Here is a 15,572-nt window from a genome sequence, read left to right as displayed (position 1 = left end):
TATATATATATACACACAAAGAGATATAAAGATATAACTCACGGGCACTTCCACTTCTTACAACATTCTCCTTTCTCCAACACCAGCTCACATTTTGGATGGGGCTGGGGAAGTTTGGGGCACCACTTGATACTGGGAAGGATCTTGGAATTGAGACACCACAGGTGGGAGCAAGGATCCTCAGGATCCTCCCACAGACTTCCATTCCTATGGAGGGCGCCGTCAGCGGCCACACAGTCGCTAGGAAAACCAAAAAAATACAGGTGACGGAAAAGATTTATTCAGTAGATATATCTCTGGGTCTACGTTTGGTATACTCATGATTCAGTCTTGGGGTAAACTGAGCTTCATGTTATGAAGTCGTATTCTGTAAACTATATAGCTCACGGAGTGATGAGTAGACTAACTGTGGTAGACTATCAGAGATGGATGGGTTTACATGAAGCCAAAGGAGTTGGTCAGAGGCCAAGCTATCATACCGACGGATCGTATTGCTGTGCCCAAGGATGATATCAGAATATCCTTCGATGATACTAGGATATCCTCCAATGGTAACAGGATATCCTTGGTGTGCAGCCTTGAACTGAGCTGTGTTTTAAATGTAAGACAGAAGAATAGGACAAAACTTTAAGATAGCAGTTAAGGATTTATCTTTGGTGTTTTGTTAGTAATTTGTCACGTCTTTGTAAGGAAATTGAACATGAATATACCCATTATGTATAATCTAACTTTCATTAAACAGTCATGAATGAAGGGAAGTAAACATTGGTGTTAAGGGATCACAGATTTATACTTGAAACTGTACTTGGAGCATAACAAGAGATGAATGGATGTTTTGAAAGTTTGCTTTTGTTCAAATTCAAGTATAATCTTTAGTTGCTAAATGTACAAAGAGAAATGCTCAGGAATATATTCAAACACATACAAGCATTTGTACACACATACACAAAGACATACTCACACACAGGGACACACACATAAATGCGAAGATATACTCTACATACATATACAGACACACAAATGCATGCATATATACAAACACAAACGCATCTGCTGTACAGCTTCGTATTGTTTTCCCTCTGTCGTTGACGAGTTCGACTATAGCAGGTTAGAACAGGCAAAAAATTAAAAAAAGGATCTCGTGTAGGGCTTTAAAATTCCCCCTTTTTGTTTTCCAGGTGTATGGTCTTGGTGGAAAGTGATTCAATCGTGAAGTTTGAGTGGGTGTTGGGGCTGTATGTGCGGTGGTGCTTCACTCGTCGAAGTGATAAGAACGGTTTTCATAAAACTTTTATTGTGTTCATTTTTTTCGTTGGTTCCAGCAAACAAGTATTGCCAGAGAAATGGCAATATGCGTGGTGCGAGGGCGGGAAGGGGGCGAAAAAGAGGCATAAAAAATTTCCCATTTTTTTTTCTGACTAGTCGACTTTAAATTGCTTTTAAACCGCATGGGGTCACTGCGATCTTCCTCACACCAGCTGGAAACTGTTTCTCTTTTCTTTATGAGACTAAAACAGACCATAAAAATGGCCTGGCTATAGGGGAGCTTAGTAAAAGTAAAGATTGTGTGTGGTGCTGTTGGTGGGTTGGATCAGGGAACAATGGAACATCAATGTTGGATCAGGGGAACACTGAAACACAAATATCATATAAGGGAACAATGGAACATCAATGTTGGATGAGGGGGAACAGTGGAACGTCAATGGTGGATCAGGTTTTCGTGGATGGGAGTCGAACATGACTGAAAAGGAGTGAAGAACCCAAGATAGGCCACAATCAGTGAGATGTTGCTTTAGAAAGAGCAATGGTGTACATGGGGCTCAAAGTAGGGGGCTACTGACTCTTAGTCAAACCAAGGGAAAAAAGGACACAGGTGGAGAACTGATGAATACCTTAGATCCGTCAATATTGACGTAATTCAGTAACAGGAATACAAAAAGCGGACATTTACATGAGTACATACAATCCTCAGCCATACACACATGGTCTTACCCAGGAGCCGGAGCCACTGTTGTCGTTGGCAGATGGCTGGAAAGAGGGAATAAAGTCTTTAATATATCCGCTCTTTAGCTGTCATGCATATAATAACCCGATACCAGAGCCAACCCTCTCCACAGCCAAGCACCTCAGACCTTTCTCTGGTTTCCCCTGACAGAAAAAGAAGTTTCCTTCAAACCCTGAAACAAAATGGCTCGTAGTGTCTATCGTTTCTGGGAATGGTATAAATAACTTCACAGTAATTTCCTGGGTTATATGTGTAGCTATCTCGCATATTGTACACACACGGATTGCTGTACATAGCAAGATTTTTTGCAGGTAAACTGTCGCAAACCTAGGAAATGTGAATAACATAGCAGGGTGAATTAAATGACGGAAAATGACATACGAACCTGGAAGTGATGTGAATCACGATTGATTTGAAAAAAATGAGATGAAGCAAAATGAATCATAAGAATGAAGAACCAAACAAAATGTAAATATCAAGGAGATGGACGATGATGGTATTCAAATAAACAATTGTAATTACTTAGTAAAGGAATACCTTCACCAAACATGTGTTATTCAAAATGAGGAAGCAACCATAGCAAAAATTTAAAGATGACATCTACCATCACAATTGTCTTAAGACTTTACCTACAGTCCCAGTATGGGCAGCACTTCCCCTCGGGGAAGACCAGCAGGCAGCCAGGATCTCTTGGAGGATGGGATTCGCACTCCTCCATAAGCTCTTCGATACCATCTTCGGTACAGGTGTTGTTTGATGCAATGGTCACTCCGCCATATGGAACCCAGAGGGTGGCTCTTCCCCTCCTTGTCCACACACATCACAGCAAGTGTTGTACTCTCGACTCTGTGAAATGAAACGAAGAAGTTTCATAATTCTTTTGCTATTCTACATGTTTTACGCATGATGAATCAGTAAAGAAAATAGAAAAATTTTATGACAGACAGAAAAACATGCCACACGAATGCTCAAAGATTTAGTACAGCAAGAGACCAGTTTACCAGTATAGCGCAATGTTGCACGGTGCTAAAAGGCCAATTTTCAAACACGGCTGAACGCTGAGTGGGAGTAAAATGCTAATTTTCCACCATAGCAAATTGTTAAGCTAATGCATAAAGCTGATTTTCCTATCTAATAGACTTCTATGAAGTAGCATAACCTAAATTTTCTGCTTAGTTAATTGTTAAGTGGTAACAAAAGGCCAATTCTTCAACATAGGTCAATGCTAAGCTGCAGTAAAAAGGCCAATTTTCCAATGTTGTAGACTGCTAAGCAATTCAAAGCTTCCTGGTCAAGATACTTGAGCTAGGTAACATGACAGGTTAGAGAGGGGGAAAAGGAAAAAAAATCAGGAAAAGTATGTCTGCCTTCCATGCTCAGTTGTATACAGATACCAACTGTAATAACTGATGATACAATATCTCATATGTTAATCTGCTTGTAACTTGTACTCATATTCCCATCAGACAACTCCAAGGTATTAACTACCATAAGGGAATTACTTTAAACTGTTAGATATATAAACGATTCAGTTTATAGTTGCTCATAGTGACAATCAAACCTCAAAGTGTTGTCAGAAACCTCAGAATAATATCCTGGATTAAGTAAGATACAGCTTACATATACATGGACATTGATCTATAAAACAAGAGTTCTGTAGGTCAACAGTTACAGACTTAAAAGTGTAAGTGATACCAGACTGAAGTGTATAACACATACAAATCATATAGGTGTATAAGTGAGGTGCATCATGATTGAAAGAAAAAGTAATGCAAGTGAAGCGAGTTGAAAGAAGAAAGTGAATTGTGGAAGATGGCTAAATAAGAGGAGATATACAAACTAAGACGTGGAGAAAATATCAGTGAAAGATAAACAGAGTTAATCGATCTCGAGGAATACGGATTCGTTTATCATAAGTCTGTGTTTCTTGAAAGAGGAAAAATTGAAGATGTGTCAAGAAAACATTGGTTCACAACGATGGTAAAGAAATAGAGTCAGTCCATCACTAGAAAAAGAGATTCGTTTATCATAAGTGTGTTTTTTGAACGAGAAAAGAACTCGAAGATAAACCAGGATAGTATTAGATGACGTCCATGATAAACCTACCCACAGTCCCAGTGTGGACAACACTCGTCCTTAGGAAAGACCAGCTGGCAGCCAGGATTCGCTGTGGTAGTAGACTCACACTCCTGCACCTCCTTCACGACACCATCCTTGGTACAAGTGAAGGTGGTGCAGGGGTCCGTCTGCCAGGTGGAATTCAAGGCGTGACTTCTACCGTTCGTATCCAGACACTTGTCAGCTATTGGTTTTCGTGTCGGCCGGAGGCCCTTACGCTGTGGACGTTCGGTCGTGGTAGTGACACTGTCAGAGAGAAATGAACGGTCAGGTGAAATTCATTCCTTCTCACCTTCAGTCCCCTATTTTGCGTATGATATATCAGTAAAGCAATACGTTTTTCCTTATGATCTAGCGAAGGACAGTGGCAGAAATAGTATCTGATGCAGTTTTCGACTTCCTGAAGGGAATTAGCATCAGACGGAAGGTGGGTGGTGCAGTATCTGAATCTAAATACTTTAGCTTGTCATTTATCACCAGGTACATGAGAAAAGATGATTGGTTGTACAGTGGTTTGTAGCAGTGCCTAATCCTTCAATCGCTCGATTATCTTATCTAAGGTGCTACGACGCATAAGAAAAATATCATCATTAATATCGAAGTAGACTATGATCATTGTTGTAAACAGGATCATTATTTTCTTCGATCAATATCATCAGTAACGTCTTTTTCAGTTTTCTAGAGAGACAATGTTCAGATGAGAAGTAAATATCAATCACGAAAATAACGTACTTTCACTACACGAATGAGTGAAATTGATATACTTCTCTCTACAGGAGTGGCTGAAACGCAGGTATAGCCACAAAGCATACAATGATATATATATATATATATATATATATATATATATATATATATATATATATATATATGCATGATGATTTAGATATAAGTGGCCTTTGCGCTCTGGAAGTTCGGTCATGGTAGCCACACTATCGAATAGAAATAGACCGAAATTAATGTTTTTCCCTTTTTACTTGAGGCTGAACTGCTATATACGTTTTTCTTCTGGAAATGTATCTCACGTACCCTCTAATGAGCCTTGACGTACCACCTGGTGGTCCGTGGACCCTATGTTGTGAACTACCTCCTTATTTGAAGGATAATCACAACTTATATTAAAGGAACTAACGGGGGTTTGCAGTGGTTGGAGCAGCACTGGCCAGGGAGGGTGTGTGGATAACATGGCCAGGGTGGCGGTGGAGGACATTGCTAGTGTACACAGATGATCCCAGGGCCGGAATGGCACGTGCACAAGATACAAGGGTCCTCTGGATCCCACTAGATCTCTTTGTGCTCACGAAGTTCTACCTCTGAGTCCAGACAGCGACTGGAAAGCCAGTATGTATTGGTAGGATAACAAGTGGAAGAATTCTCAGTAAATACATTTGAAAATTCATTAACGTCAGTGATAGTTATAGTATCCACTTGTGATAAATGAGAAATTATCATATCTTTTTTAAGAAACTTTTTCATTGTAAGTGAATAATAACTGTATACTTTAATTGTATATCAGGAAGTCATTTCGATCCCAAATTTTCTATCAAGACATGTTTAATGTGTTAACATTATGATTTAGAAACGCTTGGTATGTTACTCTTTTCTTAACTTATTTAACTCTCTGGCGAAGAGCTGTTTTAAGATGCATCAAGATAGTGTATCTATAAGTGGTTTGGACAGTAGAAAGTAGCAAATATATAATAAAAAGAAAAGACATGAAAATCTAGGGAAAGTATACGTTGGTTGAATATAATCATTTATCTGATACATCTCATCTGACGCACTCATAAACGAGACACAGTGTTACGTTTACTGGATGGTCAAGATAATTCAGTTCTGTCGTGGATTTCTCTATGTAGACTTGTGGGATGTAGATAATGTTATCAGAAGCTTAAACAGATGACCAGTATCTTACCCTTGCGGTGTTGTGGTCAGCGGTGATGATGATGTTGACAAATTTCTGTAAATAGGGAATTAGGTTAACTTTTGGTCTTGAAGCAATGTGAGGAGGTGAAGCACTCAATTGTGACTGCCTTCTTTGTGGTAGATCAAACTGCACAGTGAATCACGAAAAATGAATCACCTACCTTGATGTGAAGTGAATCATGATTGACTGAAACAAAGTAGAAATAAGTATAGAATCATTGAGGTACAAAACAGAAAGTAAGATATAAGAAGTTCTAAATCAGACGTGAGATACAAAACATTAAGGAGAAAATGACAGAGCTAAACTATAATGGTAATTCAATAAGCAATCATTGCATTGCTGGGTAAAAAGGCATTCGTTCACCGGAACCTTGTGTTTATGAGTAAGGAAAAGGCATTAAAGATATGTCGAAAAAAAACCTTGGATGACATTCATGGCTACTGGTATGTCAAAACCTTACCCACAGTCCCACTGTGGACAACACTCCACCTCAGGATAGACCTGTCGACAGCTTGGATCTATGGGAAGAGCAGACACGCACTCCTGCACCTCCTTCATGATACCATCCTTAGTACAGGTGAAGGTGGTGCATGGGTCCGTCTGCCAGCTGGAATTCAAGACGTGGCTTCCACCGTTCATATCCAGACACTGTGTTTCAGCAACGGTCAGTTCAGTTGTCGTGCTAAGATGATTGAGCTCTGGATATTCAGTAGTGCCAGAGTCGCTGTCAAGTAGAAATAAACAGTAATATTGATTTTTTTCCCTCTTTACCTGATGCCCAAATGGCAAAATGTGTTATGCTTCTGGAATTGTATCTCACACAGATGATCCCATGGTAGTATTGACACGTACACAGGATACAGGGGTTCTCTGGATCCCGCTAGACCTTGTAGTCTTAGAGAAGTTCACCTCCTGAGCCCAAACTAAAACCCTTGTGTTACTGAACAAGAAAGCAAGTTAAAGATAAGTCAGAAAGGCACTGGATGACATCCATGGTTGCGGATGTCTGGGTAAACCAACCTGCAGTTCCAGTAGGGACAACATTCGTCCTCTGGAAAGATAAGTTGGCAGCTCGGATTGACAGGGAATGAGGACACACACGCCTTCACTTCCTTCACGATGCCGTACTTGGTGCAGGTGAAGGTGGTGCAGGGGTCATCCTGCCAGGTGGAAATCAGGTCTTGGTCGCTGTGTTCGGTATCCGGGCACTCTAACTCAGCGTGCGTCGCTTCTGTCGTCGTGCGGAGGTCCTCCCGCTCCGGAAGTTCGGTCGTGGTAGCGAAACTGCCAAACGGAAATGAAGAAGGAAACGAAATATATTCCAATTCACCCGAGGTCGTCTGCTTTACGCATGATAAATGATCTATGCATTGAAATCTTCGTTGGAATTTATCAAACGACACAGTGGTCACAACTGTATCGTACAATTTCAGTTTCTTAAATCGAACTCGTCCAGACAAGTGGATGAGGCTATGGCTATATCGATGTAGTTCAGCTTCTTATTTGCCATCAGATGCTTGAAGGAAGATGACTGGTTCTGTAACGTATTGTAACAAGTACCTAATCCTTCATTCGCTCGTTTATTTTATTTAAAGCATTGTGACCCATAAGAAAAATATTGTTTTATATAAGGTCATTGTTTTCTTCGATCAACATCATCATTGTCGTCAAATTTCAAAAGAATTAATAAATCCAAGGAAAAAATAATCGATGACGAAAATAACGCGAGAACTTTCAGTACAGACTAAATGAAATTAAAGTCATTTACCTAACTGGGACGATCGAGACAAAACCAATGCAAAAGTGTACAATATATATATATATATATATATATATATATATATATATATATATATATATATATATATATATAGATTTAATTAGAAATGAAAATTTAGAGAAAGTTCAAGCTGGCTGAGCTTAATAAATTTTCAAGGGATCTTTTCGCAGTAGATCAAACAGCAGAGTAAATAATGAAGAATACAAAGGAATACAAGGGAAAAATGAAACGTATAACCGGATGTGAAGTGAATCGTGAATATATTTAAAAAAATGAAAGTTAAGTTGATATAGAACCTCTGAAATTCACATAGATAAAGAAAGTAAGGTACAAGAAGAAAGCGAAATAAGAAATGAAATATAAAAAGAAAATATCAATGAGATCCACCGTGATATTAGGTCATTATACGGTGTGAATAGATTATAGATATAGGGATTTTCTAACTAAAACCATGTATTTGTTAGTGAATTTTAAAAGACTTTAAAGATAAGTTGGAAGATGACGTACATGGCCACACGAAACCTACCCACAGTCCCAGCGTTCACAACACTCGTCCTCGGAAGAGATCAGTTGGCAGCTCTGGTTCATGGTAGTAGTACCAGACACACACTCCTGCACCTCCTTCACGACACCGTCCTTGGTACAAGTGAAGGTGGTGCAGGGGTCCGTCTGCCAGGTGGAATTCAAGGCGTGACTTCTACCGTTCGTATCCAGACACTTGTCAGCTATTGGTTTTCGTGTCGGCCGGAGACCCTTACGCTGTGGACGTTCGGTCGTGGTATTGACACTGTCAAAGAGGAAAAAATGTAAATTTCCTCCTTTTCTACCTGAATCCCAATGGCATTATTCGTGTTCCTCCCTGGAACGTATCTCACGCACTCTCTAATGAGGCTTCACGCCCTAACTGGTGGTCCGTGGACCCTACTAGTTTGGGAAGCACCCCATTATTTAAAGGGTAATCACAACAGATGTTTTGCAAAGGAACTAACGGTGGTTTGCAGTGGTTGGGGCAGCACTGGCCAGGGAGGGTGTGTGGATAACACGGCCAGGGTGGCGGTGGAGGACATTGCTCGTGTACACAGATGATCCCAGGGCCGGAATGGCACGTGCACAAGATACAGGGGTCCTCTGGATTCCGCCAGACCTCTTTGTGCTCGCGAAATTCTCCTCCTGAGTCCAGACAGCGACTGGGAACCAGTAAGTTTTGGTATGATAAGTGGAAGAATTTTCAGTGACTGTATTTGATATTCAAAAAGTCTCAATGGTAGCTATGAAAGATGAAGTATCGATTCTGCTTGAATAAACTTTATCATTAGAAATGGATCATATTTATATAAATTGATTATGCAGAGGAAGTCAATTAGATGCGGTATCATCATTCAATTCATTGTTAGTGTGTTAATATCATCATTGATGACGTTGTCCTTGTGCATTATTACGAAACTTGTATTGCTATGTAGCGAACAAATAAGCTGAAGCTTTACCAATATGATTTATGTATAAGTAGGATGGTAAGCAGAGACAAAAGTATGAAATATATTATACAAAGAAGACAGACTTATATCAAATTACTAAAAAAAAACTCTTTCAAGCTTACCAGAACCATTCACACTGATATCCATATTTACATTGGAAAATGTAGAATGACTCGCATATAAATGGTAATACACCACTTAGCTTATGATAACTGGACAGTCGTGAAAATTTAGTTTTGTTTCATGAGTTTGTGTATGGAGCAGTGGGAGGAAATGAAATGATCAGAACCTTGGACAGATAAGTTTTGACCTTACCCTTGGCGGGACAAATTACCTTTTGGCCTTTAAACAAGTGTAAACTGAGAATCACTGTTCTCCCATTAAAGTGATTCATAAAAGCCTCAGTTAGATTGTTAATATATTCTTGCAGTAGATCAAACTGCACAGTAAATAACGAGGAATGAACCATATGACTTGATGTAAAGGGGAATCATGCTAGTAATAAAGAAAAAAGAAAGTATGAAGGGCATCGAAGCGAAATACAAAAAGAATAAGTGAATTATGAGAAGAGAGTTAAGAAGTGAAACATAAAACAGTAAGAGAGAAACTATAAATGAGAAAGAAATATTGATGATCAGAAAATCGATTGATGGAAAAAGAGAATCGTCTGCTAAAATCTTATGTGTACGAAGAAGAGAGCAACGTTGAAGTTGGGAAAACTATGGACAACATCCATGGCCACAAGTCTGTGAGAAACCTACCTACAGTCCCACTGTGGACAACATTCTCCCTCAGGGTGGACCAGTCGGCAGCTCGGGTTCTTTGGAGAAGTGGATTTGCACTCCTGCACCTCCTCCACGATACCGTAATTAGTACAGGTGAAGTTGGTGCAGGGGTCCGTCTGCCAGGTGGAATTTAGGGCGTGGCTTCCACCATTCGTATCCAGACACTCAGTAACCGGTGGTTCTGTTGTTGTGAGGTCTTCGCGCTCAGGAAGTTCGGTTGTGGTAGGAACGCTGTCAAATGGAAATGAATATTGAAATGAAAATTTCTTTTAACCTGATCATCTTTATTTACGTGTGATAAATCAGTTAAGTATTGTAGCCGTTGAGATTTAGCGAACGACACAGTGGCTAAAACTGTACCAAGTGCTGCTTCAGCTTTATGAAGGGAACTCGTCCAGACAGATGGGTGGTGCAATGACTGTAGTGATATACTTTGGCTTCTCTTTCTTTCATACTATTCGCCATTTCCCGCATTAGCGAGGTAGCGTTGAGAACAGAGGACTAGGCCCTTGAGGGAATATCCTCACCTGGGCCCCTTCTCTGTTCCCTCTTTTGGAAAAAAAAAAAAAAAAAAAAAAAAAAAAAAAAAAAAAAAAAGTGAGAGGGGAGGATTTCCAGCCCCCCGCTCCCTCCCCTTTTAGTCGCCTTCTACGACACGCAGGGAATACGTGGGAAGTATTCTTTCTCCCCTATCCCCAGGTTGTACAATGACCCTTAGCAGTGCCCAAACCTTCAATCTCATGTTTATCTTATTCAAGGAACCGTAACGCATAAGTATTAGTATAATCGTTTTCAAACAAATAATTATTTCTGCAGTAATATTCATCCATGACCTCATTGTAAAGATTTAAGAGTAAAAACATTCTTGAGTAATTGAGGAGAAAAGATAGATCACTAAAATAGCCTAATCAATTTCACTATAGATTGACTTCCCACTTGGGTGTTAGGAACAAAGTCAGAACCAGAAAGTAAATATAAAGATATGAATATACAATCATTCATCTGTAAGTAGTATGAGCTGCAGTGAGCAAACTCTGAAGTAGATATAAAAGATTAAGGAAATGTAATTTGGATAAGTTAGCTGAACATAATCGTTTATCAAATTCATCCTATTTGCATCGTCGTATTATCTAAAAGTATTTCGCTGTTTACGAATTAAGTATGTCATTTGTTGCCTGATCTGTTTGCCGACAACTGGAGCAACGGATGAAGAATAATGGTGAGATCAGAAGCTGACACACAACATCAAGACATTTCCCTCATTCTTATGTAGTGACCCTTCAGCTGAATTCCGTGGAGGTGCTCTATAATATATCTTACATGATAACATCGACAGTCGTGAACAGTTGGCTCAGAAAAAAAGAAAGATATATATATATATTAAGTCACTAAACACAAGTCCTTCATGATATATAGAACCCTCCACTCTGGTACCCATGTATTTTTTGGAAGTTGTATGATGAATCAAAGATAAATAATAAAACACCTTATCAATTTATAATTACTAGATGGTCTTGAAAATCTAAGTTAATAATGAAATTCATGACAAAGATTTAGTTGCAGGAAGGAAATAGCATTATCAAAAACTTAGAAAGTTTATGATTAATGTCTTTCTTGCCCTGGTGGAGCTGCAGTCGGTGGTGTTGCTATTGGTAAAAATGTTTGTAAAGAGAAATATTCTAACCTTTTGTCTTTAAATAATCAAATAGAGAACCACTGTTCTCATGATATAGGAATTTTCCATATTTCTCAACGAAAAGATTAGTCTCTTTTGTAGTTAATCAAGCGATCAAACTGCACAGTATATAACGAGGAACGAGTCATCTAGCTGGGTGTAAAGGGAATCGCGAGTGAAATATACGATGGAAAGATGAATACAATCATTCAAGTGACAAAGAAAATAAAAAGTGCGTTATGAATAGATTGGTAAATAAGGAGAGATATGAAAAAACTATTACAGGAGAAAATGTGAATGGTAAGTCCAGAGATTATATCTGTGCATTACTAGAAAAAGGAATTCGTTTACTAAGAATTTGTGTTTCTGAGTAAGAGAAGAAATTAAGTATAAGTCGTATAAACACTAGATGACATCCATGGCAACAGTTGTATGAGAACCCTACCTACAGTTCCACTGTGGACAACACTCTCCCTCAGTGTAGACTGGTTGGCAGGTCTGATCCATTAGAGTGGTGGATTCACACTCCTGCACCTCCTCCAGGACACCGTCCTCGGTACAGGTGAAGGTGGTGCAGGGGTCCGTCTGCCAGGTGGAATTCAGGGCGTGGCTTCCGCCATTCGTATCCAGACACTCAGGAAGTTCGGTCGTGGTAGGAACGCTGTCAAATGGAAATGAATATTGAAATGAAATCTATTCCTTTTAACCTGATCTTCTTTGCTTACGTGTGATAAGTTAGTTAAGGATTGTAGTCGTTGAGATTTAGCCAACGACACAGTGGCTAAAACTGTACCAAGTGCTGCTTCAGCTTTATGAAGGGAACTCCTCCAGACAGATAGGTGGTACATAGAACTGATATACTTTGGCTTCTCATTTATCATCTGATATCTAAGACGATTGGTTGTACAATGTACCTTAGTAGTGCCCAAACCTTCAATTTCCCGTTTACCTTATTCAAGGAACAGTGACTCATAAGAAAAGTATCATTTATAAGACTGAAATAGAATAGTATAATCGTTTTCAAGCAAATAATTATTTCTTCAGTAATATTCATCCCTGACCTCATTGTAAAGTTTTAAGAGTAAAATCATTCTTGAGTAATTGAGGAGAAAAGATAGATCACTAAAATAGCCTAATCAATTTCACTATAGATTGACTTCCCACTTGGGTGTTAGGAACAAAGTCAGAACCAGAAAGTAAATATAAAGATATGAATATACAATCATTCATCTGTAAGTGGTATGAGCAGCAGTGAGCAAAATCTGAAGTAGATATAAAAGATTAAGGAAATGTAATTTGGATAAGTTACCTGAACATAATCGTTTATCAAATTCATCCTACTTGCATCGTCGCATTATCTAAAAGTGTTTCGCTGTTTACGAATTAAATATATCATTTGTTGCCTGATCTGTTTGCCGTCAACTGGATCAACGGATGAAAAATAATGGTGAGATCAGAAGCTGACACACAACATCAAGACATTTCCCTCAATCTTATGTAGTGACCCTTCAGCTGAATTCCGTGGAGGTGCTCTATATCTTACATGATAAAATAGACATTCGTGAACAGTTGGCTCAGGAATAAAAGAAAGTTATATATATATTAAGTCACTAAACACAAGTCCTTCATGATATATAGAACCCTCCACTCTGGTACCCATGTATTTATTGGAAGTTGTATGATGGATCATAGATAAGCAATAAAACACCTTATCAATTTATGGTAACTAGATGGTCTTCAAAATCTAGGTTAATAATGAAATTCATGACAGAGATTTAGTTACAGGAAGGAAATAGCATTATCGAAAGCTTAGAAAGATTATAATCAATATCTTTCTTGCCCTGGTGGAGCTGCAGTCGGTGGTGGTGCTATTATCAACAATGTTTGTAAAGAGAAATATTCTAACCTGTTGTCTTTAAATAATCAAATAGAGAACCACTGTTCTCATGATATAGGAATTTTCCATATTTCTCAACGAAAAGATTAGTCTCTTTTGTAGTTAATTAAACGATTAAACTGCACAGTAAATAACGAGGAACGAGTCATCTAGCTGGATGTATAGTGAATCGCGAGTGAAATATACGAAGATGAATACATTGATCAAGTGAAAAAGAAAATAAAAAGTGCGTTATGAATAGATTGGTAAATAGGAAGAGATATGAAAAACTATTACTGGCGAAAATGTGAATGGCAAGTCCAGAATTTATATCTATGCATTACTAGAAAAAGAGATTCGTTTACTAGGAATTTGTGTTTCTGAGAAAGAGAAGAGATTAAGTTTAAGTCGTGTAAACACTAGATAACATCCATGGCAACAGTTGTCTGTAAACCCTACCTACAGTTCCACTGTGGACAACACTCTCCCTCAGTGTAGACCGGTTGGCAGGTCTGATCCATTAGAGTAGTGGATTCACACTCCTGCACCTCCTTCTGGACACCGTCCTCGGTACAGGTGAAGGTGGTGCAGGGGTCCGTCTGCCAGGTGGAATTCAGGGCGTGGCTTCCGCCATTCGTATCCAGACACTCAGGAAGTTCGGTCGTGGTAGGAACGCTGTCAAAAGGAAATGAATATTAAAATGAAATCTATTCCTTTTAACCCGATCTTCTTTGCTTACGTGTGATAAATCAGTTAAGTGTTGTAGTCGTTGAGATTTAGCCAACGACACAGTGGCTAAAACTGTACCAAATGCTTCTTGAGGTTTACGAAGGGAACTCCTCCAGACAGATGGGTGTTGCAATGATTGAACTGATATACTTTGGCTTCTCATTTATCATCTGATATCTAAGACGATTGGTTGTACAAAGTCCCTCAGCAGTGCCCAAACCTTCAATTTCCCGTTTACCTTATTCAAGGAACAGTGACTCATAAGAAAAGTATCATTTATAAGACTGAAATAGAATAGTATAATCGTTTTCAAACAAATAATTATTTCTTCGGTAATATTCATCCGTGACCTCATTGTAAAGTTTTAAGAGTAAAAACATTCTTGAGTAATTGAGGAGAAAAGATAGATCACTAAAATAGCCTAATCAATTTCACTATAGATTGACTTCCCACTTGGGTGTTAGGAACAAAGTCAGAACCAGAAAGTAAATATAAAGATATGAATATACAATTATTCATCTGTAAATGGTATGAGCAGCAGTGAGCAAAGTCTGAAGTAGATATAAAAGATTAAGGAAATGTAATTTGGATAAGTTACCTGAACATAATCGTTTATCAAATTCATTCTACTTGCATCGTCGCATTATCTAAAAGTGCTTCACTGTTTACGAATTAAACATATCGTTTGCTGCCTGATCTGTTTGCCGTCAACTGGAGCAACGGATGAAGAATAATGGTGAGATCAGAAGCTGACACACAACATCAAGACATTTCCCTCAATCTTATGTAGTGACCCTTCAGCTGAATTCCGTGGAGGTGCTCTATAATATATCTAACATGATAACATCGACAGTCGTGAACAGTTGGCTCAGGAAAAAAGAAAGATATATATATATATTAAGTCACTAAACAAAAGTCCTTCGTGATATATAGAACCCTCCACTCTGGAACTCATGTTTTTATTAGAAGTTGTATGATGGATCATAGATAAATAATAAAACACCTTATCAATTTATGATAACTAGATGGTCTTGAAAATCTAGGTTAGTAATGAAATTCATGACAGAGATTTAGTTCTAGGAAGGAAATAGCATTATCGAAAACTTAGAAAGATTATAATCAATATCTTTCTTGCCCTGGTGGAGCTGCAGTCGGTGGTGTTGCTATTTTTAACAATGTTTGCAAAGAGAAATATTCTAACC

At 38.6% G+C, this 15,572-nt stretch overlaps 1 protein-coding gene across 2 annotated transcripts in view; it reads right to left on the bottom strand.

The window, feature by feature from the left end:
• LOC139765045 (kielin/chordin-like protein) overlaps positions 1 to 15,572 on the bottom strand; it is a 58,545-nt gene that overhangs the window by 6,278 nt on the left and 36,695 nt on the right. Inside the window, exons 28-39 of one of the 2 annotated variants that reach the window (XM_071692127.1) lie at positions 14,101 to 14,316; positions 12,211 to 12,426; positions 10,067 to 10,321; positions 8,820 to 9,017; positions 8,357 to 8,617; positions 7,071 to 7,334; positions 6,511 to 6,774; positions 6,039 to 6,083; positions 4,112 to 4,369; positions 2,635 to 2,851; positions 1,993 to 2,028; positions 43 to 240 (exon numbers count right to left, since the gene is read on the bottom strand). In XM_071692127.1, coding sequence (XP_071548228.1) covers positions 2,635 to 2,851; positions 4,112 to 4,369; positions 6,039 to 6,083; positions 6,511 to 6,774; positions 7,071 to 7,334; positions 8,357 to 8,617; positions 8,820 to 9,017; positions 10,067 to 10,321; positions 12,211 to 12,426; positions 14,101 to 14,316 — 2,194 coding nt within the window. In that variant the 3' untranslated portion in view covers positions 43 to 240; positions 1,993 to 2,028. The remainder of the gene's footprint in view (positions 1 to 42; positions 241 to 1,992; positions 2,029 to 2,634; positions 2,852 to 4,111; positions 4,370 to 6,038; positions 6,084 to 6,510; positions 6,775 to 7,070; positions 7,335 to 8,356; positions 8,618 to 8,819; positions 9,018 to 10,066; positions 10,322 to 12,210; positions 12,427 to 14,100; positions 14,317 to 15,572) is intronic. The other variant, XM_071692128.1, reaches the window with a different exon arrangement.

Source organism: Panulirus ornatus, chromosome 52 (assembly GCF_036320965.1).
Source record: "Panulirus ornatus isolate Po-2019 chromosome 52, ASM3632096v1, whole genome shotgun sequence".
Lineage (NCBI taxonomy): Eukaryota > Metazoa > Arthropoda > Malacostraca > Decapoda > Palinuridae > Panulirus > Panulirus ornatus.
The sequence above is the reverse complement of the archived record's forward strand: the minus strand, read 5'-3'. Positions and strand labels throughout refer to the sequence as shown.